The sequence below is a fragment of the Cinclus cinclus genome, chromosome 16, assembly GCF_963662255.1.
Source record: "Cinclus cinclus chromosome 16, bCinCin1.1, whole genome shotgun sequence".
Taxonomy (NCBI): Eukaryota; Metazoa; Chordata; class Aves; order Passeriformes; family Cinclidae; genus Cinclus; species Cinclus cinclus.
The window spans coordinates 15,080,074-15,107,884 of record NC_085061.1 but is presented as its reverse complement, the minus strand read 5'-3'; the positions used below and the strand labels follow the sequence as shown (position 1 = coordinate 15,107,884).

The window sequence follows — 27,811 nt, the reverse complement described above, 5'->3', positions numbered from 1 at the left end:
AAATCTTTTAACTTCCCTGTCTCTTATTATGTACTTAAAAAATTGTGGTCAGGTCCTGAAAGGGCAAATTTAAAAGTCCATTGTGGTCCCTGTTATTTGGTGCACAACAAAAAGCTAAACTTAGTAAACAAAATCCAGATGCTCACCAAGAAAAAGAAAGGCACCAGATCTATTTCAAGTCAGCCTTCATAGCAAATGGTAAAGAGACATCCAAAACAATTCTCTGAAGAGAAACAAATTAATGAACTGTTGACACTTTTTTTTTTTAATTCTGTGGCTTTCTAGAAGATCTCTGAAGTATGGATGACTTAGAATATACTATTAGAACAAAAATAGAATTACTTTGCATTATAAATGTGCAGTTAGGACTAGGCCTTCACTGTAGTGGCTCTGATACCAGATAATGGCATTTCTGCTTTAGTTTTACAAAATACCTCAAGTATTTGTGTAGCAGTTATAATAGATAAATTAATGGCTATTGTGTGTTCTGGGCAAATGGTAAAATAATCTGGAATCGTTCTAGACTGTTGGCAGAAGTGGAAGAATGTGCTTTGCATGATTCTCTAAGCTTTGTCACATTATATACTTCAGGGTAGAGTTTTCTCTGTACAAGTCTGCTTGTAAGAGAAGTCAAAAGTTTTAAAACCCATCCATGATGAGAACAAGAGGACAAGGGCTTCAGTGCCACTTGCAGTGCTGTAGGTGTGGCTGAGGGCATCAGTGCCCTGTGAAGCAGTGAGTGCAGGCTGGGCAGAGCTGATGGAACCCTGATGCAGTTGGTATGGCAGATGCCTGTACTCGAGGGAATAAAGCTGGAAATTATCCTGTAAAATACTGTGCTTGGCAGTGGTGGAAAGCAGAGCTTTCCTTGAAACACTGGTTTTATTCCCGCTGCCGTTAGAGAACGGCTCTCTGTGTGGCAGGCGTGTGGCTCTGAGCATTTGGCCACACTGGCTGTTGCTTCTGGACACGAATCTGCCAGGGTCACCTGTGGAAACTGTACCAGGTCCTGCTCAGACAGTGAAGAGTCAGGGACGTGGCTGAAGGGGGGACTCTGCAGTTAACATGGCCCAGGCCAGAAGAGGGAGGTTCTAGGGAATGCACCAGTCCACATTTTCTAGGGAATGCACAGTGAGGGACAGCTGCATGTACCTGCTGGTGACCAGTGCCAATGCTCTGCCTGGGGCACATGTGCATGGAGCAGCTTGCCTTGGGCAGGATTACAGACAGAACACAAACCTCAGTTTATGATTTCACACTTAGCTTGTAAGTAGAGAGGACATGGATTAATGCAAACTAATTTCATAATCAGCTGTTTAGTGCAAGGGAACTGCTTTTCTTTACTTGAAGTTTGCCAAGATGTCACTGAAAATGTTCAGAAAGAGGTGCGCGTGGTGATCCTTGAAGATCAGTGTGGGACGAAAACGGATGGATCTGTCTCCACAGCCTCCCAGAACAACACCTGAAATGAGAACAGAATAGGTCCTCTAGTCATTTCCATCTTTGCCAAATAGCCACAAAAATTCAGGTCTCAGTCTGAATGAGGATACTCTCATTGTGGAGGGCCAACAGAAGCTCCCCAAATCCTGCTAGCCACACCGTGGTACAGCACATCGCGGTGTGAATGGCCTCAAGCTTCACAGCAGCTTAGAAGAACACGGTGGGTGCTGGAGCTGTTCTATAAAACACTTGGAGTATTGGGACTAATCCTGACAACAGTGGAAAGAATCCATCCAGCACAGAGCTTAAACAGCATCTGAGATTTCAGAGCTGCAGTCTCCTGGTCAAGTATCTCGGTGCCACAACAAGACACGGGAGATTTCTTTGCATTGGTTTTTAAAACTAATCTGTTTTTAATGACAAGAAGTTAAAACATCTCAGTGCCTGCAAATCTCTCCCTGCAGTGCTTTAAATGCACTTTTTAGCCCAAAATCAATTCTTGGAATGTTTGAGCAATGAGAACCCATATTACTAAGATGAACTTACCCTGCCTCAAAGCAGAGCCTTGGTTTACCATGAAACAGACCACCTGCCTTCTCTCCCTGCTGGCTTAGTTTCCAAGAACAAAAAATGGTGTCTTTTATAGTCTAAAATTTTGGTTTCACCACAGTTTAAAAAAATACCAAAGCAGCACTGCCTGCTTCTTTCAAGAGATAGGAGTAACAGCAAAAACATGGCGCCCACACAGTTAAATGCAAAGAGAATGTTAGGTCTGGATCCCAAGGTTTCCCTCATGATACCTGGGCCTGTCTGCAGCTGGTAACAGTTCTGTGGGAAAACAGGGCTGCCACTGTAGATCTGTGCCCATTCTAGGCACTTGTATTTCATCATTAGGTATTCCTAGGCATAGGAATCACATATTTATAAAACTCATTGTTCTTCTCGCTGTGTTTTCCTGAGCAATACTAACTTTCTTCTAACTTTCCTGTTTCTAGAAGTAAGCATGTCCATGGGCACCTAAAGTCACTGCAGAGGACTCTGAATCTGATGTCATAAAAAGTCATGCCCTACACAGATCTCTTCCAGTAATCTCAGACCTGCAGAGACTGGTAAATGTACACACCATGCAACAGACTGCTCTGAGGTCTCTGACAATAAATATTTCCAGAAAAGTCTAAATCCAAAAGAGTAGTGTCATTTCACTACTGTCCTTTGATCCTGAAATCCTCATACGCAATATGAAAAGGAAAATATGAAGCATTACCTCCACATGTGAATGCTACTGTTTGTCATGTGAAACTCATCCACACAGTTTCTTACCTTTGTTTCTGGCTATTGTAATTAACTTGTTTCTAGTTGCATCATTTGGAGTGTCAAACGAACAGAATGTTCCTCTTCCTCTCACTCTGCTGATGAGATGGGGGTAACGAGCCTGCAGAGAGAGGAGAGACAAGCACATGGCAGATGCTGCAACAGAGGACACCTGGTGGCAAGCCTGGCTCTGCCGGTGGAAAGCCTGCTGCCTCCTTGCTCCACTGGATTGGAGCGTGGCTCACATGGCCTCGTGCCCTGCTCAGCCTGCAGAGCCCAGCACAAAGCAGGGAGGGAAAATGAATCTGACCCACGAGCTGGGTCAAGTAAAATATTTTTTGAAACACAACACACCTTATTTACATCTACAGTGGGAAACCTGAGCATTCCTGATCTAGGAAAACCTCAGCATAAACCATCTGCACTGGGGCTAGAAACCAGCTCATCCTTACCCTGCACTGAGACACTTGCCAGTAGCATCTGCATCACTTACTCTCAAATCACAAGCCTCATCTTTTGGAAGAGCAATCTTTTGGATGGGACTAGTTGTATTCTGGCCCTCTGAAGTATGAGATTCTAGTATTTTCTGTTCTCCTGCCTGCTATGTCTTAAAGGTGTGGAGAGAGCAAGAGACTGTGTTTGGGATTATTCTATGCAAAATGCCTTTGGGAAGTGAGCACCTGCTAGCCTACCCTTAAATGCCTGTCTGTAGAGTTCCACAGTAGAAGCTGTAAGGAATTTCCCTTAAACAAGGGACGGAAAGATAAAAAATTCTTATTTCAACAGCCCAGCAGAATTAGAACAAAATATGAAAGCACCTTCCTTTAAAAAGAACTTCAGGACAAGGAAATACCAGCTGCTTATGGTAACAAAATCTTCTAGCAAAGTAATTTAATTGGCTGCAGTACATACCTTCAGATATTTTGGGGATTACCCTTTATATTGGCTTAATCTATATCAACCCAGCATTTTCAAGTCAGTAAAAGAAAGTTTACTTTAATTCCAAATGGGACACATTTATTCAGGCCTGTGTTGAAGTTATTATAATGGTCTAGACCCCAGCTGGAGTTCCTCAGTCCAAGTGTGCAGACTGGATGAGGTCAGATCCTACTTCAGCAGCAAATTTCTCCTTCTTATCTACAATCCTTCCAGATGTTTACCTGCAAATCCAGCAGCCCAGTCAGTAGTGCTTTCCCAGCATGGGTTGCATTGTTTAGAAGGTCTTCTGTTTTAATAACCTTAATGACTTCAGCAAGCATAAGGTTTTTGGATGGATCTCCAAGCCAGGTGTTAAAAATCCGGTAGGGCTGGGGAAACAGTGCACAAAGAGTTGTGGAACATGCTAACAGGCAGGTCACTGTGAGTTAAGAAAAGGCATCACACTGGCAGCGCAAACATGAGGTGTATGAAAAGGCCTGCATTAACCTCACCAAACCCCCTTTTTTATGGTATGAAGCAAAACCCCATTGTTGAGCTGAAACAAATGGTGATTACTTCATGCTTCTCATTTAGTGCACTCTGCCTCGCTACTCTGATGTCTCACTGAAACACAGCTACAGACGACAGGAAATCAGCATCACCTATGCAGCCTTTTACATCAAGCTTCATGTTCTTCCCCTTAATTTGACTTTTTTTTCTTCATTTATTACATCTAAAATGTCATTACTGCAAAGAAGAAATCTTGCTGACAGAATCTGTAATGCTGACATACAAGCTCTGAAATTCTCAAGTTGCCCTACAGGAGACGGTGTCTGTTTGTGGTTGGATTTTGTACTGAAGGCTTATTCCATTAGGCTTAAACCAGTTCTCCTCTCCCCACCATCAGCTTTATGACCTTGGTGACTGACAACTGGAATAAAAGTGAAGAGGTGATGACAACTATTGTGTGAGCACACATTAAGTTTCTGTAAAACAGCAGCCCCATCCAGCTGAACCTGCACTGCTGGAAGAAACCTTGTCCCTTCCATGGATGTTACAATCACTCCTCAGGGGGTCACCAACTAGCACAGAGTTCAAGTTTCATTAAAAATCTTACAGCATTTGGCCTGAACTCCTCTTTGTGGAAAAATCCTCCTGTCATCATCTTCTTACTGAATGTTACCACATCAGCTGGGTCATCCAGGCCCCAGTGCTCGTGTGCCCAGAATTTTCCTGTGCAGCCACCTCCTGTCTGCACCTCGTCCACCAGGAAAGCACAGCCATGCTGCAGAGACAGACAGTGGAGCAGGGAATGTGAGCCCTCCTTCCCAAACCAGAAACTTAGTGAACACATCAACACAAGCCAATCACAGGCAATACCTCTCCTTCCTCTCCCTTCACTGCCCCAACCTTCCCTCCTCAATACCCCAAAAAGGCACTTATATGTCAGATTTCATTGTTAAAAATTCCGTTATTTTTCAGAAAGGCACTAGAAACTTGTTTTCTAACCATACACATCAAGTACATGTTTTAATATAGTCTTGAGCATTTCTAGAGGATACCTGAAAACATCTGGGAGGAGCAGAGGTGGGATTTTCAAAGCTCCTGATGGAAGCAGAGTGTCATTTCTAGGGGCTTTGTTTGTTTGAAATATGAATTCTCTGCCCCCAGTCAGAATTGGGCATTATGTGGCACAGAGGCAGTACCAGACTTTAGGGGGCATGAAAAGCTGCCTTTTCAGACAACTCTGCTGAAAGAGCTACACCTGGGAGCTGGCAATGTGGGGTTTTTATGTGAAGGACTATTTTGTCCAAACTTTGTGACAGGGAGAGCAAGCTATATCATAATACTGTATTTAAAAAAACAATGGGTGCCAAAAACTTTTGGCAGCATCTCTTTAGCGCACAGATGTTTTGAGGGTGAAAAAAAGCATGGACTAAGTATCACAGAGGGTCATACCTTCTAAATAGATAACTATGCATTCCAAATACAAAGACAACTGTCCTTTTCATTATTTTATTGGAACATAAGCACTATGGTTGGACTCAAGTTGTGTTTCAGCTTTTTTTTTTTTTTGCAATTAAAAAATGTCATTAAAATTTATGGTTTTCACAACCTGCTTCTTCAGAAATGGAACCTCCTCAACCAACTAGCATGATAACTTAAAGAACACACCTGCAAAATGCATAGCTGATGATGAATAAGAGTGAATAATGAATCAGAGTAATTTCTTTCTCACTTTGAAATCAGAAGATAATTTATTGGACAGAGGAAGCCATTAGGTGTGAATCAAATGGAAGAGAGCAGGGATTGCTTGTGTGTGGTACATAACTACCCTGACTACTGCTAGGGAAACCTGTGAAACCCCCCAAGAGCCTGGAGCAGGGCAAAGCCTCAGGAGACACCCACAGTGTGTGGGTGCATGTTTTAGCTACCACTGAGTGTCCAGGGAAATGTTTTATTACCTTTCTGGCAATATCTCGCAGCTTTCTGAAGAAGTCATCTGAAGCATGATTGTCCCCTCCCTCTGACTGTATTGGTTCCACAATGATTCCAGCCACAATCTTCTTCTTTTTCCTGTACTTTACAATCAGGTCTTCCACCTGTGAATCAAACACTTACGGTACATCCCCCTTCCAGAACATTTGTACAGTTCCTCCCAGCTAGATTAAATCTCACCAGAACTTCAACTTTGTGTGGACATTCCCGGCTATAAAGGTATCAGGAGGCATAAAGGATTAACAAGTGGTTCCTCCAGCATTTAACACTGCCTTCTTGTTCCTGAATAGGTTTAAATCCTGTTGCACGTTTATCTACAGTGTTGTGAAAGCTCTAGTCAGGCTCTGCTGGCAGTGTGCTGAGCACCACTGCAGCTCAGCTGTCATTCCACCTAAGTGATATGGAAGGGGATAGATTTTGTGTCAGAAATGAAAACTCTGCTAATGTATTAGAAAAGGTAGTCTGGAAAATTCACTTTTCACAGTCACCCACTTCATATGTATTAAAATTAATCAGATGAAATAGTGCAGAAATCCTGTTGTTGTAAGGGACTGACAGATAATTCTCATTAACCTCCTAGTGCCAGTTGCTGCAATTAATGGTGTGTTTGTGCTTGAAATCCCCCTCACAGCCCTCAGCCCACAGCCCCTGCAGGCTGCACACAGCAATGGTTTCCAAAGGGAGCCAGTAAGCCAAGCACAGACTTGCTAAGAAAACGTTTGGCTTTTTGGTTGGTCTGTTTGTTTGTTTTTAAAATAACAGCTACCAGCACTGCGTTTCTCCCACTAAAGCTACCCTGGAGCAGCCCCAGGGAAGCTGTTTGCTGGGCTTTCTGTGTTCTCTGAAGTGAGGCAGATTTGGCTGAGTGGACTTGCAGGTCCATCCCTGCCCAATCATAGCTTTCTGCCAGAAGCTGCCATGGAAAAGCTGGAAAGGCTGAAATACTGTTAGAGGTTCTCTCTGCACAGAGGGTTAGCCACACTATGCTCTCTCTCAGCCCATGGCCCTTTGGTGAGAGCTGGCAGACAAGTTCACTGTGATACAATGAAGTTCTGAGGGTGAAATTTCTCTTTGGTATCACTCATGCAGCCCTGTACTCCCAGTAAGCTGGCAGGGAGAAAGGTCTGACTGTAAACAACAGTGAATGCTGGTCCAATCACAGCCTGTTCCAATCCCTGAAAACATCCCTTTAGTGAAAAGCACTAATCCTACCAACACTATTCATCATTTCAAATCAAAAACAACAGAAAGCTGCCAGGGAATTTTTTACCTCCTCTAAACAACGGGCTTCTTCCTGTTGATTCTCCTTCACAAAGTCTTCCAGGGGATACTTTAGCCTTGGAAATGGAGCAATAGGCCAGTCCAGTGAGGGAATGTCCAGTTTGTGAATTGCTTTAGAATGAGTTGTAGCTAAGCAACCTAAGCCCAGAGAGGGAAAAATTAAAATAATACCCACCTAGGAACAATACAAGAAAAAAGCTACCAAGAGGTGAAAAATGGCCTGACTGTAGAATTCTCTTAACTACTCTGTGTTTTTACTGTCTTCTGAAATACTGGGTAATTGGATTTAATCAGGCTTAAATGGATTGCTCTAGATTTTAGGCATCAGTTTCCACATGCACTGTTTCAGAAGAGCAGGAGAACCTCTGTCAGTCTGACAGGTTGCTCAGACAAGGCGGGCTTCATCCCTCCAAAGACAACTGCTCACAATGCTCACAGTTACAGCACTCTCAGGTAACATGCTTAGAATGGGGACTGAGCTGATACAAACCACTAAAAGTGAATGACAGCATGTTTGTGGTGATTTTACCCCAGGAGTTAGATTTTCATGAGTACAGACAGGAAAGTGTAGATTCAGAATGAAAATAAGAGCCTGTCTGAAAAAGAATTGTTCAAAAAACGTAAAATCAATTCCTACTGTCACTCAACATTCCAGTGCTGGAGGGACTTCCAAGGCAAACCTCAATGACCCTACACCTTCTCCACTGGCACGATGTGTCTAAGGACAAGCACAGTGAGCTGAGGGGGGACAGGGGACAGCTTACCCAGGGTCCTGCCGTGGAAGCCACCCATGAAGGAGAGCATGGCGTAGTCAGGGCAGCCAGGAGGCTGCAAGCAGAGCACACAGTGGGGTCAGCAAGGGGCTCACATCCCCTCACTGCCCCCTGAGCCCCTCTTCCATCAGGTGTTGCAAGCTGTTACAGCCCACCCTTCAAATAGTACATTGGTCACCCCCTGAAGCTGCCCCAGCTCCCAAACCCCAGCATTCACACTGAGCAGTCTTTGGTGGTGGCCTGACATCACTGCACAGCTGAGCTCAGACAAGGCTGAGCCTTCAGCGCAGTCACTCCTTTTCACACAAATTAGGAGCACATGTTTATGGGGTGGCTGTGCTGGGGTGGGGATGTGGGAGCTCAGTGAGGAGAGGCTGGGGCTCCCCTGTGCTGCACCCCCATGCATTCCTGATGACTCCCTGATATTTGTTGAGAGCAGTCTGTATTGCACCATTTCCTAAATGTAAAAAACCCAGATTCTACTTCACATATAGCAAACTAAACCTTCCCTCCCAGTCTTCCCTTCCAAGCCCAAACCAGAGGTACATCTGTAGGTGTGGTAAAGAACCAATGTTACCTGGTTAATCATGCAAGATTCCAGTTCTTCTTTCGTGACATTATTATGGCCCCTCTCCTTGTTCTGCAAAAAACCCAAACAACCCAACATGAGCGTTCCTGTAGTTGTAACCAATGCATTTATGGCTGAACCATAAACCAGTAATGCTGGTATTCAACAATGTAGTCAAGGAAGACCCTGACTGTGATCTGCACTTTCTTTATTTCCTTTCCAACTTCTGAAGTTGTGTCAATATGAAGTAAAAACTTAGACAAAGACATTATAGTAAACAATTTATACTAGACTGAATATAAAGAATATCATGAGCAAGACAATCTCCAAGTGTGCCTTTGTTTAGCAATAACAATTCTGATTATGAGTAAGTACGCATCTGTACATCTAAAACCTGCAAAAATATCTTAATATTTTACTTACTCTGTACCACATGAATATGGCTTTAAAGGCATTTTCGTTAGAGCAGGATCCACAAGACATGGTCATCACCTGTGACAAACCCTTAGGAGCCACCTGTCAGCAAAGACAGAAAATTACTCTTGAAATATTGAACACAAGTATAGTGCAAGGTGATAATAACAGTGATGATGACAATAACAGTGATCAGTCCACAGGTATCTCAAACTCACTGATAGCAAAGACTCCTTCAGTTTTTCTGTAAAGTTCTCTGGAGGTAAAATCCCTAGGGCAGGTCTGTTGATAAAAGTGCTCTAAAACGACAAAGGAAGAGGAATTGTTAGGTCTTACTATCACATGGGAAATATGTTGATATCAAAGCAGTTCCATTTTATTCCAATTATAAATACCAGGCATAAGTCTGCATCATGGCACAAGTAATTTTAAGCTAGGGACTACTATTCCTGCATTAGCACGTGCTTTTCTGTCTAATCCTTACTACTTTGTTCTTGCAGGACACCTTAGGAAAGGTGCATGCTAATTCACATTGACATTTCCTCTTCAATATTGCCATTTTAGCTGCTCAATCTCCATTTTCCTTATACACAGGAAATATGCTTTTAAATCTCTATTACTGGCTTTCAGTTTGAGTAGCTAAAATCAGTTAGGATAGCAGCATTTTCATCCTTACTGAGCTTCAAGACAGACCATTTTGGAACACGGGGAAGTGGAGCCAGGCTCTTCAATGGAAGATGAGAAGCCATGGGCATGAATCAAAGCATGAGAAGCACTGACTGGGTATAGGGAAAAGGTTTTGCAGGAAGAGGACAGTGAAGCAGTGAAGCAGTGAAACAGGCTGCTCTTTTGGAGGCCTTCAAGATTCCAGATAGAGCCCTGAGCACCCTGGTTTCATGTCACAGCCACCCATCTTTGAGCTGGAGGTTGGCCAAGAGACCACCTGAGGTCCTTTCCAATTTCTGTGGTGCTGAGAACTGGTCACATCAGGAGTCACACCTTTGGGAAAGGTAATTTTGGTGTCAGGGAAGAGCAGCCTGCAGCCCACACAGGGATTTCTAAGGAAAGAAAGCAGCTCTGGAAGAAGCCCCTCAGCCTACCCAGTCCACTAATGGAGATGAATGTCACATTTATGCAATTCATTTAAATTGTGTCATGGATTAAAATTGATTCATTGCTGCTCTTAGTCTTTGTGGGTAATCTTATTTGATTCATACCATGCTACTCTCTATTTTAAATTAAATTTTCTCAGAGAAGGACAAGCTCAATACATTTGCCAGCTGCCAAGCAGCCTTTTTCCCCCTCTCCTTTTGTTTCTTGTTTTTCTGGTTAAAGAAGTAATGGCTGAAATTAAAGGCTGAGCTTTGAAAAGTTAAGCATCAATGGATCTCCAGAGGGGACACACAGTCTCCCCAAAAACACTCATATTTTCAGTGCAGCTGAAGCTTGTACATTTATCAGCATCCTTCAGTCCTTCTCCTCAACACAAATACTCATTCATTCCAAGATGTGCGAGGCACAGCAAGAGGTGTAAGTGGTCACACTGCACCTGTAAGGACATTTCATCAGGATTCTTAGGGAAAACCAAGTATCACACAAGACAGAATGCCGGATGAGCTAGGACTTTGTAAATTGTTTAAGAGTCTTACTTCCAAAACACTGTTTTAATAGACTCAGGCTTAAAAGAAAAACTAAGCAAGGATGTTAATAGCAGGTTAACACAAAATTTTTGTTTAGTAGCTATGAGAAATCTTACTTGACTTTTTTGACACAAAATTGTTGAGAATTTGATTATGGGCTGTCACAGTCAATTGACAACATTTCCCACTAAGCAGAAAAGTGTATTTTTCTTTTGTGGTTAATGAGATACCCAGAATTGAGAAAAATAGAACATTGACATCAAGCTGCTGTGGGCTCAAATAAACAGATGCATATTCTGTGTTGATAGCTGGCTACAGAGAGGGTATGTGGAGCATTACAGACAAACCAAATGAAAAGTCCCTGCAGGAAAACACCAATCCCTTTGCTAACACCAATCGAAGTTGTGCCACTCGGGTAGGACTTTGGAGGAGCTCCTTTACTGCAGGCTTCCAGAAGTGTCACCTGCCCTTCCCCAGTGGGCAAATCAGCAACTGCCACCAGCAACAGGGCTTTTTGATTTTTAAAACTGGTTTGGGGATCTTTGTTTGTTTGCTCTTTTTTGTTTTGTTTTTGAAATCTGACTTTGTCTACTGCTGCATTATAGTGAAGATATAATTCTTAGAAATCATGAGTTAATATAAGTATTCATAAATATTAGACCTTCCAAAATATCCAGATCTGGCTTTGATTCCTTTGATAACTGCAGCATTTCTAGTCCTGGTATTTTGTTGGCTGTTTTTTTTTTTTTTTTAATTTTTTAACTTGAAGTATTTTAGTGCTAGGAAGAGCAGAACTTCTCACCTGAAGACATGAGTACTCCATAAAGGAAATCAGCTCAAGGAACTCAAATGTCTGCATTTCTTTGCCCTGCTAGAGTGCACTTAGGAGATGGGAATCAGTCACCAGCTTCAAAAAAACCCCTAAAATTCCCACAGCATTCCAGATGTAGGGCACCATGTGCAAGATACTGTATTCTCCCTTAAGGTTTTTGGCTCGCTTTTAGGCTCAAAAAATCTTCAAAAAACATTATTAAAATGGTTAATTTGAGACAGTATGTTTGAACTATGATTTAAATGTGCCTGCAAATATATCAAATGCTTGCTCCACCCAGATGTTTACTTTTTGTAAAACAGAAAATGTTTTGGTGTCTTCTTAAACACTACCAAGCTCTTTTCATCCAGTGAGAAGTAAAGCAAGCAGATCCTATCATACATTAAATTGAACTGAATCATTAGCACTCACTATCAGTCTAAGAAAAAAAAAAAAAGCCCACAACAAGGAGAGAGAGAGAAGTCCTTCATGTACTTCATGTTCTAATTCACTTACCAGGTTCTGTGGCTGCTGTAAAAGCTTTATCAGAGAGGGATGGCTGTAACCTAATTAAAAAGAACAAAGAAAGAAAACAGTTCTTTTTATCTGGTTACAATGAAGTAATGCAAAGCATAATCTAGAGAATAACCATAACTTAACGCTTGACTGTTTATCTGTAATTTATATATATTTTAAGTACTAATACTGGGACTTCTTTTGGAGTAGGACAAACCTCTGTGCTCTTTGTGTCCTTCAGCAGCCTGTCGGGGTGCAGGGCACAGCACAACACTGCTCTTGGGAGCTGTGGCACACCCATTTCCTTACTTTGGCAAAGTTTTGCTTGGAAAAAGATGCAACAATTTATCCTTCTTACTAAGAAACTAAGCTTCAATTTTAAAACAATGAAGGTGCTTAATTTATATCCATTGATAGTCTACAGGATAACTTGCTTGCTTACAGGCAAAACCAATTTATCTGCTCTTAAAAAAAAAAAAAAGGCTTCAAAAGAGGACAGAAATTTCATTTAAAGCCTGATCTCTAATCTATGAAATGCCAATGACAGAGATTAACATAATCTTTTAAATTTCCTTGTAGAAACAGTTGGAAACCTCATCTTCCCTACTGCTCAAGGAGTCAGACCAGGGTAATTTTGTTACAAAAGCTTATTGTGCTTCTGAATCCCCATTCCAGTGGAATGACAACAGCCCTGATTATCCTGTTTGAGCAATGGAGCATTAGGCAACTGTGTTAACAAATCAATTATAAATTCAGTTTTGAATATTTTAGCTGAAAACAAGAGAATATCCATATTGTTTTAGTAGCGTGTCATGCTGATAAATCTGTTAAAATTATTATGAAGATAATAATGCTGGCTATTTGGGACACAGAACAACTAAATCTGCATGGCATCTGCTGTCATGGGAAGAGCTGTTGTTCAGCTAGAGGGAATGACACATGGAGAGCTGTGTCCTTGAGAACTGCACCTGGGGCTGCCACTGAGAGCCCCTTTGAGAGTAAATCAAGTATTTCAGAAATCTCCAAAGCACAGCTCCTATTGTTTAGGAAGCTCAAGGATCAATTCTGGTGTTGCTTGTAAGAACTTGCAATCCTGTTGCTGGTGTTAGCATATGTGAATGCCATTGTATAAGAGATACCATTCTCTTACACAACACAAACCTCTATTACCCCTGATTTATCTTTTTGCACCCACACAGCATCTCTCTATCATTGTCTTTATGTCAGGCCAAGTGGTCTGGTCTTCCTCCCAACACTCCCTCACCCTTGTGCCTCCTCAGAGAGGCCCCAGTGAAAGGAGAGGCTCCTCAAAGCCTGACTGCTGTGGAAAAGTCAGGTTGTGTGGCAGAAATGAGCTGGCATGTGGGTTCACAGTCAGGAACCAACACCAGGAAGAACTAAATGCTTGAATGACCATTATAATACTGTGGCAGACAAGTGAAACAGCTCCAGGCTGCCATGGCAAACAGGCACTAACTCGTCTCAGTGCCATGACCAGCACAAGGGTTTGCAGTGTTACAAATCTGCTCTCAGAGGTGACTGAGCTGGCTCCAAGGAAGGGCACCTGCTCCACCACTCTTGCTGTGTGTCTGGATCAGTGTGACAGGAACGTCCATGTCCTCCAGGCTCATGAATGTGCCTGTCTGCAAAAGGAAAAACAACTAGAGCCTGCTAAAATAATGACATGGAGAAAGCCCAGAGAATCATTTGAACTGAGCAGTGGAGTGCTGTCAATAATATCCAACTACACCTCTCTGCAACTCCCCAAACAAAACAGACCTTCCCAGCACTGAAAACCACATTGTTTCATTAGCTATTCCAGGATGTTTGCTGGCCAACATGTCAATAACATCCCTTTTGCATTTGGCTCCATGGGGTCTCTAACTATATTAGACAGAATGCAGGATGAAAGGACTGTGCTGTGCTACAACTGCCCATAAAAGTGTGGTAAAACACTATTTTAATTTTTGTTTTTCAGCAAGAGACAGCCCAGAGCATCTTTGCCTAGAGGTTTTTTATACTTTATTTCTTATCTCTCCACACAGGCACTTATTAACTCTCAACCTCTGCTGATAAATATATTCTAGTATAACAGATCATTATTAAATCTTGGAGAGTCCTGACAGATTCATGAAAGGTTTTATTGGATTTACTTGCAGAGAGATAAGCACAGATGACTAACAAGCACCTTGTGATCTTGTTTTGCTCTCCCAGTCCAGGCCCTACCTCTGTCACCAACAGGGACATTACTAGCAACCTGGGCAGCTTCAGATGATCTTGTCATTCAGTACAACTGAAACATATAAATTAACGTTGTGTGTTAGACTTAGGTCAGCCTATATTACATTTCTATTTACACTTTGCTTCTGCACATCCTAGAGCCCTTATCTGAGAAGATGCAAGAAGCACTGTACTGTAGCTCCTTTGGGACTGAGGAACATGCTCCCTAGGATAAAAACCCAGCTTGTCCTCAGGAAGGCATTGCCTCGTGTGAAAAAGGAACTATGTGGTTTAGGAGGCTCAGTCACAGCACTAGAGTCTTGTCCTATGTCACCAGTTTCAATTAACCAGAGAAAGTAAACTGCAGAGCCCCTGCCCATTTCTGCCCATTAAGAAAATATTTCCTTCATAATACTTCAGTATTTTATACACAAAACTATATCAAAAGAGGCATGCTTGCACCATCCAGCACCAGAAGGTCAGAAAGCCCCAGTGCACTGTCTGTATAGTTTCATTCTTTTTGAGTATGCACTGACTTTCATACTTCGGAGTGTGCATTTGACTACATGACCGACACTTGTTTCTCCAAATTCATTTCTTGTGTGAAGAATGGGAAGCAATGAACACTTAATGCACCTCCTTTCCTAGAAACCTAAAATCCAAGCTCATTGGCATACAGGCATTGTGCTCCTTGTCTCACCCCTTTTTCCACATGAGCAGTGGCCAAGTTATCTCAGTGCAGCCTGAAGGATACAAAGCAATGGGAATTTGCATTGGAAATAAGCTACAGACATTGCAGGGTTCAGGGATGATTACACTGAGTGCTACAGGACAGCAACAACATTGCCTACAAAGAAGATCCATCACAGTCTTAGGTCTTAGAGGCCAAAAATTTTTTAACAACCTGAACATCACATTCTATCTCCCAGGAAAGGAGGCCCCTAGGGATGATTTTGAGTCATCACAGTTTCTTTACATAGCACAAGAGCTACCTTTGAAATTATCCCAGCACTTCTGCTCTTTTTGCTTCTGCAGAAGTGTATTTTTAAACAGCTGAGAGGAACCATGGATGAGGAGCAAACAAACGGGACTGAAGTCCTACTGAAACCTGTATGTCTTGCAGGTGGGGCTCACATTTCTGCCTTGCTTTTTGCTTGAAAGGCTTCACAAAGCAATCAGCTGACTCTCCCAGGCACTTGCCAGCCCCGTGCCTGCTCCCTCAGACAGATGAGCTGCCACCTTCGCTTCCAGTCAGCACCACAGCTCAGTGCTGAGCTTCTTTCATCCTGCTGCAGCCCACGTGGCCCACTCCTTTGTTTTCCCCCCAGATTTTTGGGGATAGAAATGTTAACTGAAGCATATAATTTCATGTTAAAATGTCTACATCATGATTGTTAATGTTTAAAACAGTAACATACTGTAACAGAATCACAAAGTCACAAATCCAAGCCAACAAAGACAACCGGAATTGTGGAAGTTGCACATTCGAGTTGAGATTAATATTAGAGCTTCTTCCTGGCACTGCTGTGCACTTCAAGAGAGCTTTAGGTATTGAATTTGCAGTTCCTTCAGCTATCCAAACCCACCACTACACAGTACACAGCAGTGAGCTGTCCCTGATCACAGCAAGGTATTCATTATGTCACCTCTGTTTGTTAAAGTTAATCAACCAACTTCCCTGCTAGTGCCTGAGATAAGAAAATGACAGATTAAGGACAAAACAAAGCATTTTGGTACAACTATCTCCTACCTATTGGGATGGAAGAAATCTGAGAGTAGAGATCCAACATACGATTGCCATCTACATCTACGAGGTAGTTCCCTCTGCTTTCTTCATAATTGCAAAAGAAGTGCACAGCTTCTGCATTCTTCAAGGAAAAAAAGAAATAGTCCTTTGAAAAGTGGCAGTACGTAGGAAGGTGCAAATAACAGTTATACAGCAAAATTGGATAAAAATATCTAATGCTATGATAAAAAGACATATTCACTGTACGGGAATAACTGTACAGCTATTTTTATAATGACTATTAAAAGGGCAAGTTTTTGCTTTTTCTGCAGAAATGAAGCACAGACTTGGAGAAATTGCTCGTCTTAGGAAGGCAATATGTACTTAGTCTGACATACTTTTAAACTCATGCCCTAATACACCTTGTTTTCATTGGCCACTCTGTAACAACTCTGACATTCTTTAAACAGACATAGTTTAAACACATATGTTGGAAGAAAAACCCCTGATGCTAGCAAATTAAACCTGCACCACTCAAAATATATTACAAAAGATGTTATTCAAATGCACATATAAACCACACATATTGTACTCAGAATGGAAACCCAGAGTCAGTGTTTCACCTTTTTCTGTGGCATAAACATACAAGCCAAGATTTTAAAACAAGTTCTGAAATCAAAGTATTAACACCCCCCAAAAGACAGAAAATTTGACAAATTACCTGAATGCCATTCAGCTTCTTCATCAATTCCTGCAGAAAAACAAATGTCAGAGTCTCAGGTGTGTAATTAGCAAATACTGATGGATAATGTATGTTTCTTTTTTATGATCCCATAAATCATATGCAAACTTTGTAGTCCTGTGTGCTTACCAGGCAACTCTACCTGCCACAGGAACTTTCATGGTGCATCTTGCAAATATTACAGTCAAAACTATGACCTGTGGCATGCAGAGCTAAACGGGCTGCAAACACAGTTTAACTGTAAATCTCCAAAAAGGGAAAGCTGCCTCTTCTAGATTGACCAATTGAACTGAGAAAACAAGAGAGAAATCAGAAAATAAGAGAAGCCAGAGTCACACAGAAGGGATACTGGTACATTGGTTCTAGAAAGACAGCTCATTTGTATTGAGAACAATAAAAACCCTCACAAAAACCAAAATCCCACCACATGCAAAAATGCTGACTCTGCCAGAGTAAAACAACATCCAGAAAATGAGAACTCTTGCTTCATTTCAGAACCAAAGCATTATTTCACATCATAAAAAGTTTCTATTTCAGCAGGAGCACAAGTGACCAAGCCTGATGTTTTTATTAATATGATGTTCTTTTGGTCTGAATTATTCCATATGGGAACTTGGCAGTTGAGATTCAGATCTGCGACTGAGAGAGGGGCATTTCATTCTTGAGCTTTTCATTCTCAACCTCTTGATGTTATGGAATTATGTTTATCCATACCAGATTTAAGGTATGAAATGAAATCTGTTTTCTAGCAAGTTAGACACAGCTAAAGATAAACAAACCCCAAGTTACTATACTTTGGAAACTTACTCTAGATCGTGGTCCAGGAACTTCTGTCTTCATCAGAGGTCCATCATAATCAAAATCCACATCAATTTTAGCTGCAGCTTGACTGATATATCTGTGTCCTGTAAGAAATAATGAAAACCTGAGTAAGACCATGTTTTCTGTGCTCTCCTCTCAGAAGATACATCCATACCTTGCCTGACTGAGAACACCTGACAGATGAGACCAATTACATTGAACTGTCTGAAATGAACTACGCATCTCATCTTTGACCAGCCTTAAAACCATACCAGTGAAGTGGCTTAAAAAAACCCAACAAAACCAAGAAATTCCAAGGGAATATTCCTCCTGTAAAGCACAGGAGGATTGAGAGCACATCTCTCCCCATCTCTTTTGTTGAGTCTCTGCATTACACCCTGTGTATGCCTTTGCCAAAAATTCCCCACTCCTACACAGAGATCGTTTAGTTAGCTACCAGTAATAACCAAAAAGCCTGAGGGAGTCCATTGGAAAAATCCAGTATGCTATTTATCAATAGCTCAGAGAACACTCTTTGGGAAAGATTTGTCTCAGAAAGGTAAATGGCCTTGTCTCACATAAAACCAGCATTCTGCAGGGCAGCTCTGAAATCTGAGTCCCAATCAGTGCCAGTTTTCCTTCTGATCTTGCTGGTTTTATCCACATGTGTAGGGAATAGCAATAAACCTGACACCTTAATGAAAACAAAATGCAAAAATCTCCTGTGCTTCACCAGAATCAGGCTCTGCTTCCCTTCCTGAAATAACTGTTTAGGCAAACTTCATATGACATAGACAGTTCTGGTAAGCATGTATTACAAATACACACATATTCCATTAAAGAGATTATGGGATAATATAGGGACTGTACATTTGCAAAACAGGAAGTACAGACACCAAAGCTCTACCAAGATTACCAACAAGAGACTATGAGCTTGCTCTGCACACTGTGATTACATATTGAACTAAACCAACATTCTTGGCAATTACATTTTTGTCACGGAGCATCTGCAAGCCTCTAGCCAGCATGGTATCTTAATACTCTTAACTTGGGGGTATCACGCTTGGACCTGAAAGAAGAGGGCATAACTTTTTTTAATATCTGTGATAGGCATTTTTAAGCTGAAGCAATTTGGATGGCCCAAAATGAAGGTCCTCAGCTCTCCTTGTCACCAGCTGCAGCTCAGATCCAAGCTCAGCACGGGAAGTCAGGCAACACCAGCTCTTGCCCAGGGCACTTGGAGCAGCAGGGTCTGAAGGTACCACTCACCACATCCTGCTGTGCCAGGGCCGTGCTGCCAGGTGCTAAACCAACAAACTGCACCCCAGTTTGGCAGAGGTGCAGGGAGGGAGATGCCCGGGCAGGCAGGCCAGCAGTCAAACACATGGAAATCCCTGGGGGGGCAGCACCAGCCCCTCTGCACTTCCATCCATACCCACCTCTCACTGCCAGAGCTCTGTTCCAGCAATGTACCAAAAATGTTTTGTATTTGGAAGTAACAGTTGTTAAATAAACCAAATATTTACCAAGGAAAACAGAAGGTATCCTGTGATACTGCTCGGCAGTGCTCCAAGCACAGCCATTCAGCTGAAATTTCCAACAGTGACTCGAGACATTTGCCTCAGCTTTTGCCCAAGCTGGGTTGTCTCAAGCAAGCCTGATTTCAAGAGAGTATCTGGAAAATCACAGCCCTTTGAAAGCATCTTTGAGCACTTAAAGTCACTGCTCATCTGGGGAAAACTTAGTCTGCAAAGATGATTATTCTCCCCGGCTTTAATTCAGATGCGTCAGTGCCTCTCCGCAAAGCTATTAATAGGTTTTGTTACAGCAACACCATTTTTGTGTCATTCTGTTCAGCATTCATATAAATTGGAGACTGCATGGCAACTGCTCCACTGAGGGGGAAAAAGCTGCCGCATATAAAAGATCAAAATCTCCACAATTCATCAGCAATAAGGCTACAGGTTTAGTAGACACACAAGTCTAAAAGGGCAAGAGACCAAATAATGCTTTTGTGCACTCACTCCTTCCCCTGTGGAGATCTGCAAACCATCTGCAAACATTTCTGCTTCTCCTATGACCCCTTCTCTCCATTTCCCCTGGCTCTGGGTGCTATTTCATATGCCAAAGGGGAAAGCACCAACAGGCACAGAACGTACAGGACATTGTGGGACTGACAGGAAACATTTGGAAATCCAGCATCATACCTGGAATCGTTTGACACGGCTGCAGATTTAAGACAGGTGAACTACAATCTGAACACACAGTTGTCACCTCATCATCATCATCATCTTTATGCTACAGTTTATGCCACAGTCTCTTTTGCACAGGTACACTGGACCAGGTATCTAAAGGCACATCTGAGTTATCAAAAATGAAGAGCACCTTGTTGTGCAGTGCTGTGCTACTTCACACCAGCACAGCTCATATCTATCAACAGACAGGTTTTCAGACTCAGCAAAACTGGTCAAGTGGAACCAAAACATACAGGTCTTCCTAGAAGAGTTGATTTAAAGATAATTTTTATCAAATTAGTCATGTTGATCAATTTGTGAGATTTTTTTTTAGCAAAGGTTTCAGGAGCAGCATATCCAAACCACAATCATTTTCAATAAGTCTGTGAACCGGAGCCAGCTAAAAACTATGCAACACAGGTGAAAAGGCTTCCCTGCTCTTGCCTGTTATCTCCTAAAGCACATTACAGGCCATCAGGCTCTACAGGCAAGTGATTTCTTGGCTGATTCACTGATATAAATTTAATTTCACATAGTTGTTTTCAGGAGCCCACAGAATGTCTGGTTTTATTAACTCCAGTGTAATGGCACTGTACCAGTTTATTGATCTTACACTTGCCAAAGCATCGTTTCACCTCCAGGCTCAGGCAAACACTGTAGCTGACATCTGAAGGAACAGCCTGCCATAAACAAAACAAAAATGACCTGTATCACCAGAGCACAGGATTTTGAAAAGTGGTGATTTTTTTTTTTTCCTTAGGTATAGGATAAATAATATAGGCTGGAACAAAACCCTCAAAAATCAAAACTCCAACATACTAGTAAAATCTTTGATAGTAAAATCTAAAACCAAAGTGGAGTGTCCTTGAACTTTATCTTTTAGTGAAGCTCTTCTCCCTGTGAGAGCATAATAAATGATTGGCATAAACTCACACAATTTGTAGCAAGGTCAGTGGATTTATTCCAAGTACCCCACTCCACTATTCATCAGATAGGCATACTTATTCACAGGGCTGATTAAAAATAAACAAAGCAACCCAAATTTTAAGAACACAGAAACAATTTCTCTGCTTCCCCATTTTAACTCTTTTTTTTTTTCTTTTTTCTTCCCCTACTTTTACTCAAGTAAACTGGGACTCTGATGAGAGATTGTATTGACAGTGAAAACGGTGGTTCCTGCCGAGCTCTTATTTCTGTGTGACTCTGGGGGCACACACAGGAGAGGGACACTGTGGGCACACCCAGGTGACTCTTGGCACACACAAGGTGTGCCAGCCACAGCACTGACACACAAGGAGCTCTCCTGGCTAAAGGCACCTGAACAGAACAGACACAAAATCTCTTACTGCCATATGGCCCAAGACCTCTGCAGCCCAACGCTCCCTTGGTGCTCAGGGACCTGTCCAAAGCCTTGTGGTGACAAAGGCAAAGAAGCCCAGCAGTTTGGAGTAGCTGAGAACTCCAGCTCAGCTGAAGACAGCAGTTTTCTGAGCACAGGCTACTGCCCCAGCACTGCTCCCCTTCACACAGCCCATTTCCTCCCAGCCTCACTGCTGCCTTTGCTCTGCAGGTCGAATGGGAGCTCAGGCCACTCTCCAAAGGCACAGAGGACATCAGAGCCCTGCCAAGGGCCGGGGTGCCCGGGCACTCAAGGCTTTCTGGCACCCCTCTCTCCACACCCCCTGCCACGCTTTGCTCTCCAGGCCCTGAAGAACAGCAGGACACGGGTGCTGCCTCCTGCTCTCCAGTGCCTGTGGCCCTGCTCACAGCACAGCCCCGGGACGTGGCTGCTCTCCTGCAAAGGCTTTTCCAGGCACTTGGACAAGGTGATGGATGGCTGCATCAATACCTGCTTTGTTTAGCCTGGAGGAGGATTTCAGGCCATGCTCTGCCTCCCTCGCTTCCCCCCAGCCCCAGCATCAGCACCAGAGTCTCCTAATGGAGCAAGAAAATGTAAATAAATCAGGTCACTCACTGTAGTGCTTCATCCCCTGGGAAACTGCAGCAGGCTCTGCTCAGCTGGCATTCCTGTCTTGAAGGTACTCAATGAGCTTTGCAACTCAGCCCAAATTTTTCCTGTTTGAGTTTTTAATATCAACTTACCCTGCAATAGAAACCCTGAAGCTACAAGATACAATGTAATTCAAGCTACTCCAACTTGATATTTAGGAGGTGTAGACATTTGCAGGCCCAGGTCTGGGTTTTTGTCTCCCAAAAACACAGCAGAGATAGGACAGGAAAAAACTTAGATTCTCACTATGACCAAGCAAGGTATTTTCAAGAATTGAGAATCCTTGGTGGCTGGTCCTTCAGTGAACTAACAGCATTAACTTTGTAATAGAAGGCAATCCTTTGCTCTTCTGTTGACATCTGAACAAACTGCTTTAGTAAAAGGGGATTTTGTGTTATATTATCTTAAGAACAGGAGCACATGACATAACCTCAGCTCTCATCTTAAAAATGTGTAGAACTAATGGGCTCTGACCAAGCGTTCTTTTCTAAAGTTGCATTACCAAATTACATTTAGCTAACATAACCAAGAACAGCACCCTTTTTTCCCTGGTAAACAAAGCTGTCTCTTTTTTATCATGGTAAAAGTCAAAACACAAGTGTAAATAATGTTAATGAACCTCACTTCAGAGAACACATAGGCTGAGCAATTTGCACAGAATTTTCTACCCATCCCATTTAAAGAAGGTGGGCCTAACAAGTTAAATTCTAATTTTCTTGCAGACTTCTCAAAGCTCTCACCACATATCATTTTTCTGAGCACTTGAATAACATCAGCAAATTATCACATCCTTCCTTTTTATCCAACAGGATGTCATCACTTGCTAGCAGGCAGAAGAGCTCATTTCCCAACTTTGCTTCCCTGCGCTGCCCTCACTGCTCAGCAGGAGTCCCAGTCAGCAATTTTAACGAAGTACCACATTGCTATAGCAACATAATTAATATAAGTGCACCCTGCTAATTTGGTGATGCTGTTAGTCACAAAGAGCACCAGTGTTGGCAGGTCTGTGCTGAGTGCTTATCTCTGATAACAGAGCTACAATCAAGGCAGGGCTAGAAAGAGCTTGAACCTCCCATGTGTTTGACCAAAAATAACACTCACGTTAACACAGTTCCTGAGTGTACCACTGGATATCACCTGGGAGAAACTCCAGTGAAAGGACGTCAGTGTCATGAACAGGAGGAACAATTCTAAGGAAAAGGAAGAGTCCATGTTGACATAACCAGAGCTCTCAAACACAAGTGTCTTCTGTGAAGGGCTGTAGAGGGAAAGTTCTGCAGTTCCCAGGGAGGCACATGCCATGTAGCCACATCACTGCTGCCCTGTGGCAGTGCAGACAGGCAACCTCCCATACCTTAAACTTCCCCTCCACAGTGTTGAGCAAACCACCCTCCAGACAGAATTTTTAGAGCATGGAGGCCCTGACAGCCAAAAGTAGGAGGACTGTGATTTCCTCTGAGTCCTCTTTTATGTGTTACAAGTAGAATCTGTTACTAACAGATCTTGAAAGGGAATGGCAAAAGGCCAGGTTAGCTAGAGATGTTTGGGAAATGAACATCACTATTGCATAACATTGTGAAAACTGAGATTGCTATTTACAGAGTGCTTATGCTGCAAGATCAGTAGCTCTTCCACATGAGACTGTCTGTGTTTCAGCACTCCCACATACACACTTTGGGTTCTCCAAAGATGAAGAAAAAAACTAATACCACACAGGCCATAAAGAGCTGGAAACTCCTGTAAGAAAGACAAGAAAAGTTCCCCTTCACTGTCCCAGCACAATCCCAAATCAACTCCTCAGGAGAGTTACAGAAGCATTCAACCCCTGGTCTTGCAGTTCTTGTGATCTGAACCGTTCTTTACATCTTCCCTCTTTCAACAGTTCAACAGCTACAGAGCTCATCAGGACACCTTTGGAGAAGAACAACCAACTACAAAGAACACCCAGGTAGGAAAAAAAAGCCAGCATTGCTACATCCACCCTTTGTTGCACAGAAGGAACAAGAAAACTGGATAGGAACATCACATTCACTCAAGAAACTGAGTAACATCAAGTCCCAGCTTGGACTCTGCCTTGTACCAGAGCCTGTTTACAAAAAACAGGCTTCATGTGATTGTTTTTATATAGTTCAGCTTTTTGTGAAAGTGTTTGATCAGACAGCAAAACAAAGTTTCCTCAGTCAAGCAGGAGAGGTTGCTCTCCACTTTCCAGGACTTCAGTTGAAGCTGACCTCAAGCTGAGGTCTCTCAGTCCCAAGAAGGGGATTGTTCTCTGCTTCTGCTACACATCCCTCACACAAATCCAGGCTGTTCTCTCTAATTTCCTCAGGGAGGTTCTTAATGTACAAAACAAATAAAAAAAGTAAAAAGTCTTAGCAAGGATCAATACTAGAGAAAAAAGTGTTACTGAGAATAAATCGTTCTCATGGCTTTCCAGCCTCTTTGTGATTACTGTGATGGGGACAAGTCAATAATTACTATGAACATCTCTCAGCCTTTACTGCAGTGCACCCAGGTATTAAACATTATTATCCTCTCCAGAGAGACAGGAAACAGGCTAAGGTAGGTGAGGTACAGCCTCAACAAGTGTTAGTCTACCTAGTGCGCTGCAATGGAAGGGCACAGATTCTGGAGGAAAAAAATTGGACCTACAAGGAGAGACTCAAACAGTATTCAGCAGAGAGAAAAGTATGAGGTCTTGGGGAGGTAATAGCTATCAAACATGTAAAAGGCTGCTGCAAAGGAAAAATAAACATTCAGCCTCCAGGTCCTTTGAGGGCAGGACAAATAGTAAGGACTTGATTTTTTTCCTGTTGTGAAACTTAGGCTAAATATTACGAAAAAAAAAAAAATTCAAAGGTAAGGTCAGCTCAGCAATAAGCACATTGCCTGAGGAGGCTGCAGAAGCTGCAGAACAGATCAGCATCCTAGAAGGGCACGGCCGTGCACTAATGCAAACTGATGTTACCTTCAGGCAGCAGCCTGACCTTCTGCCATGCTTTCAGTGCAGGATTCAAAGACAAATTCAACCCCTTTGGGTAATCAGCAGGAAACTGAACTACATCTCCAAAGTGCCAACCTGTCCTCATAGCTGTGGTACTGTCCTAGCAGCCAACACCCAACTGCCTCCAAAGCATGGAGCCAGGACAGCTTTCCTGCTGCAGTGCCCAGCTGATAAAACCAGAGGTGGCACAAAGGGAACAAACATTTACATAAACACTACCAGCTGTGATCAACTTGCAGCACACCAGGCTGACAGGAGCAACAGAACTCAATTCAGGTAAGATATAACACCAAGATACACCCTCATTTCTCCACCATCAGCACCTCTCCTGGCCATGTGGCTGATACCCATGGACAGCACCATACAGGAGGCTTTGTAAAAGGAAGATTAGATTAGTTACTCATTCTATTGTCATTGTGCCGCCCTTCAAATTATAGTGAACTTTATCTTTGAAGGCAAACTATCAAGCAGATTAAACAGAGAAGGAAAACAAAAGCATACCTAATTAACGGCTTCTTTGCAAGGAGGGCATGATACTTACACTTTTGGGTAAGATTTAAGTTGAATATTACTGTCATGAGTGTTGCTTAGCTTTTGCATTTTGTTCAACTTAAATGGTTTTCATTTTTCCTTTCTAGTCTGCTTGCCAGGGGTTAGCATTGAATGTGAATAAGGAGAACAGCATGCAATGGTTAAGTAACAAAGATTTTCCAACTAGAGAAATAGTCAAGGATAACAAACATGTCTTTTTGTAAATAAATTTGTCATAGATTCAAGATGAACAGGATGATTCGCTTAATGCATACATACAACTGAAACATGACAGCCTACAGACACAAAGACTTACCAAGAGGCAATCTATTCCCCCCTCTCCACCTCCATTCCCCCTTGGCAACCCTGTCATTTCATTATCCATAAAAAAAAAAAAAAAAAAAGCATCAGCCCAAATGGCACTGCAGGATTTCTGTGAGAGTAATGTAAGTCTCTTTTTTAGCCTATAAAGCTCTGAACCCGAGTGCTCAAAAATACCTTGGAGGCGAGCACTCTAGAGCAGAGAGCTCCAGGACATCACCCTCAGCACTCCCCTAAGAGCCACAGAGCCCAGCAGCACTGCAGCCTGAGCTGGGGCTCAGGAAAATGGCCTGGAACTCCTGCTTTGGCTACAGCCATCAGAGCCTCCTGCCTGTTCTGTGAGGCAGCAGTGCCACAGGACACAGCTCCTCCTGGTGAGGGCTCTCCTCTTGCTGCATCGTTCCTCATGTCTCTTCACTCACACAAAGCTTTCAGATCCAGAGGCCACAGGTCTCTTCTACAACCTGCAGCCATGGCCCTCTATTATTTGCTTCAGTATTTTAGCAGGCTTGGAAGTTTCCTGGAAGCAAGGACAGATTAATGGAGCCCAGAGGTGCCTTCCTTTCTTATGAGGATCTACACTCCCCCACTGACGGTGAGAAAGGAAGAGGAGTTTGTGCACCTGCCCTCCACTGCCCACCTGCACCTCCGTGCTTGGGAAGCAGAATGGAATTGTGCAAGACATTGGGAGGGACAGGGAGCATTAAGTGCTGCTGAGGTGACAGATGAGCTCAAAGGACTGACAGCTAATGAGGTCTGCTTGCTGCAAGCACTTTCCATTGCCCACGATCGACAGAACGATCCCTGCTCCTGCCCAGGGTGGATCATCAGTGCGTCACTCCCATAAATAGAAGCGCATCCTGCACTGAAACACTGACCTAATATTTTCTAATAGTTCTAAGACCAGACTTGGTGTTCTTTAGTCAAAGGTCAGTTGCTCCCCAAAGGGTATTATTTAAAAGGAAATCAATGATGTTTAAGTTTCTGAGCAAATGGAAGGGTGTGCTTGGTTAATCCTGGCAGTGGCAGAAGGAGCACAGTGGCATTGCAGAAGGAGGGCGGAAGGACAGTAGAAAAGCTAAAATTTACTCAGTCACAAAAAAAAGCCATACTATATTTAGTGTAACATTATATAGAATGGATGATGTTAAGACTCCACATGGCTTTATCCAACACAGCCACCAGGAATTTAGTTTTTATACCTATTTCACAAAAGACTGCAGGTTAAATATACACATACACACACTAAATTTCAAGCAAGGGCCAATCAAAATCTTGTCATTCACTTAGGAGGAAGTAGCTTGATGCCGTGTGGCAGGTTTTTATTTCACACTAGAGCTCACTCAAGGCAGAAACACACAACACCAGTGAGGGTCACATCTTCATGCCAGCCTCACAAAACCTCTTCACAACGGAAAACGGGCAAGGTTGTGCTACACAGCACAAACAGAAAACCCAGCCCATTTTGATGGATGATTGTCTCATCTCTGCAACACGTACTGCCAGAGAGTAAAAGCAGAGTTAGCTCCAAGGGCTGAAGAGCTTTATTTCAGTTAGCATGTTTACAGGGCAAATTATTACCTTGATACATTCTTGTTTGAAGAACAAACATACTTTGTTTGTCCATACTTTGGACAACAATTGTGGTCCACTTTGGACTATAACTGCATCATTATCTAAGATGCAGAATATCATATTCCTCAAGTTTTGAAAGACTCAGCAGCACAGCAGAAACCCCAGCAATGTTCAAATTGGACTTCTGTCCACCAGAGTAAGGTTAACACCAAATACAAAGCAGGAAAATGCAAGGAAACACCTACCAACTACGAAGCAGGAAAATGCAAGGAAACACTTACCAAATACCAGCAGTCTGGAGTTTTGCTGCAGGCAACAGGTCAGCTGTCGACTAAGCAACATTGATGCCATTTTATCTTTACTGAGAAAGATTCAATCTTGAGAAATTTCCTTCTTGTTCTGGAAAAAAAAAAAGAAAAAAAGAAAAGCAAACACTTATTCATGTCCCTAGGGATGCAGCCACTATTACTGTGCT

General features: G+C 42.6%; 1 protein-coding gene across 5 annotated transcripts; it reads right to left on the bottom strand.

Annotated features, from left to right (window-relative positions):
• Positions 1-1,340: 1,340 nt before the first annotated feature.
• On the bottom strand, positions 1,341-27,811 carry ABAT (4-aminobutyrate aminotransferase). 5 transcript variants are annotated; one of them, XM_062503314.1, is made up of 16 exons: positions 27,625-27,811; positions 18,252-18,263; positions 17,667-17,759; positions 16,839-16,868; positions 16,142-16,259; positions 12,172-12,221; positions 9,423-9,503; positions 9,214-9,306; positions 8,800-8,862; positions 8,214-8,277; positions 7,439-7,587; positions 6,135-6,272; positions 4,787-4,954; positions 3,912-4,058; positions 2,761-2,872; positions 1,341-1,462 (listed from the first exon to the last, which is right to left on the bottom strand). In XM_062503314.1, exons 1-16 carry the CDS (start codon positions 27,685-27,687, stop codon positions 1,341-1,343), a joined length of 1,503 nt encoding a protein of 500 aa, XP_062359298.1. In that variant the 5' UTR covers positions 27,688-27,811. The 5 variants fall into 5 exon arrangements, with proteins under 5 accessions (XP_062359298.1, XP_062359297.1, XP_062359299.1 ...); XM_062503313.1 differs by lacking the exon at positions 18,252-18,263 and having other exon boundaries at positions 17,667-17,764; positions 27,618-27,811; XM_062503315.1 differs by lacking the exon at positions 18,252-18,263 and having other exon boundaries at positions 6,135-6,233; positions 17,667-17,764; positions 27,618-27,811.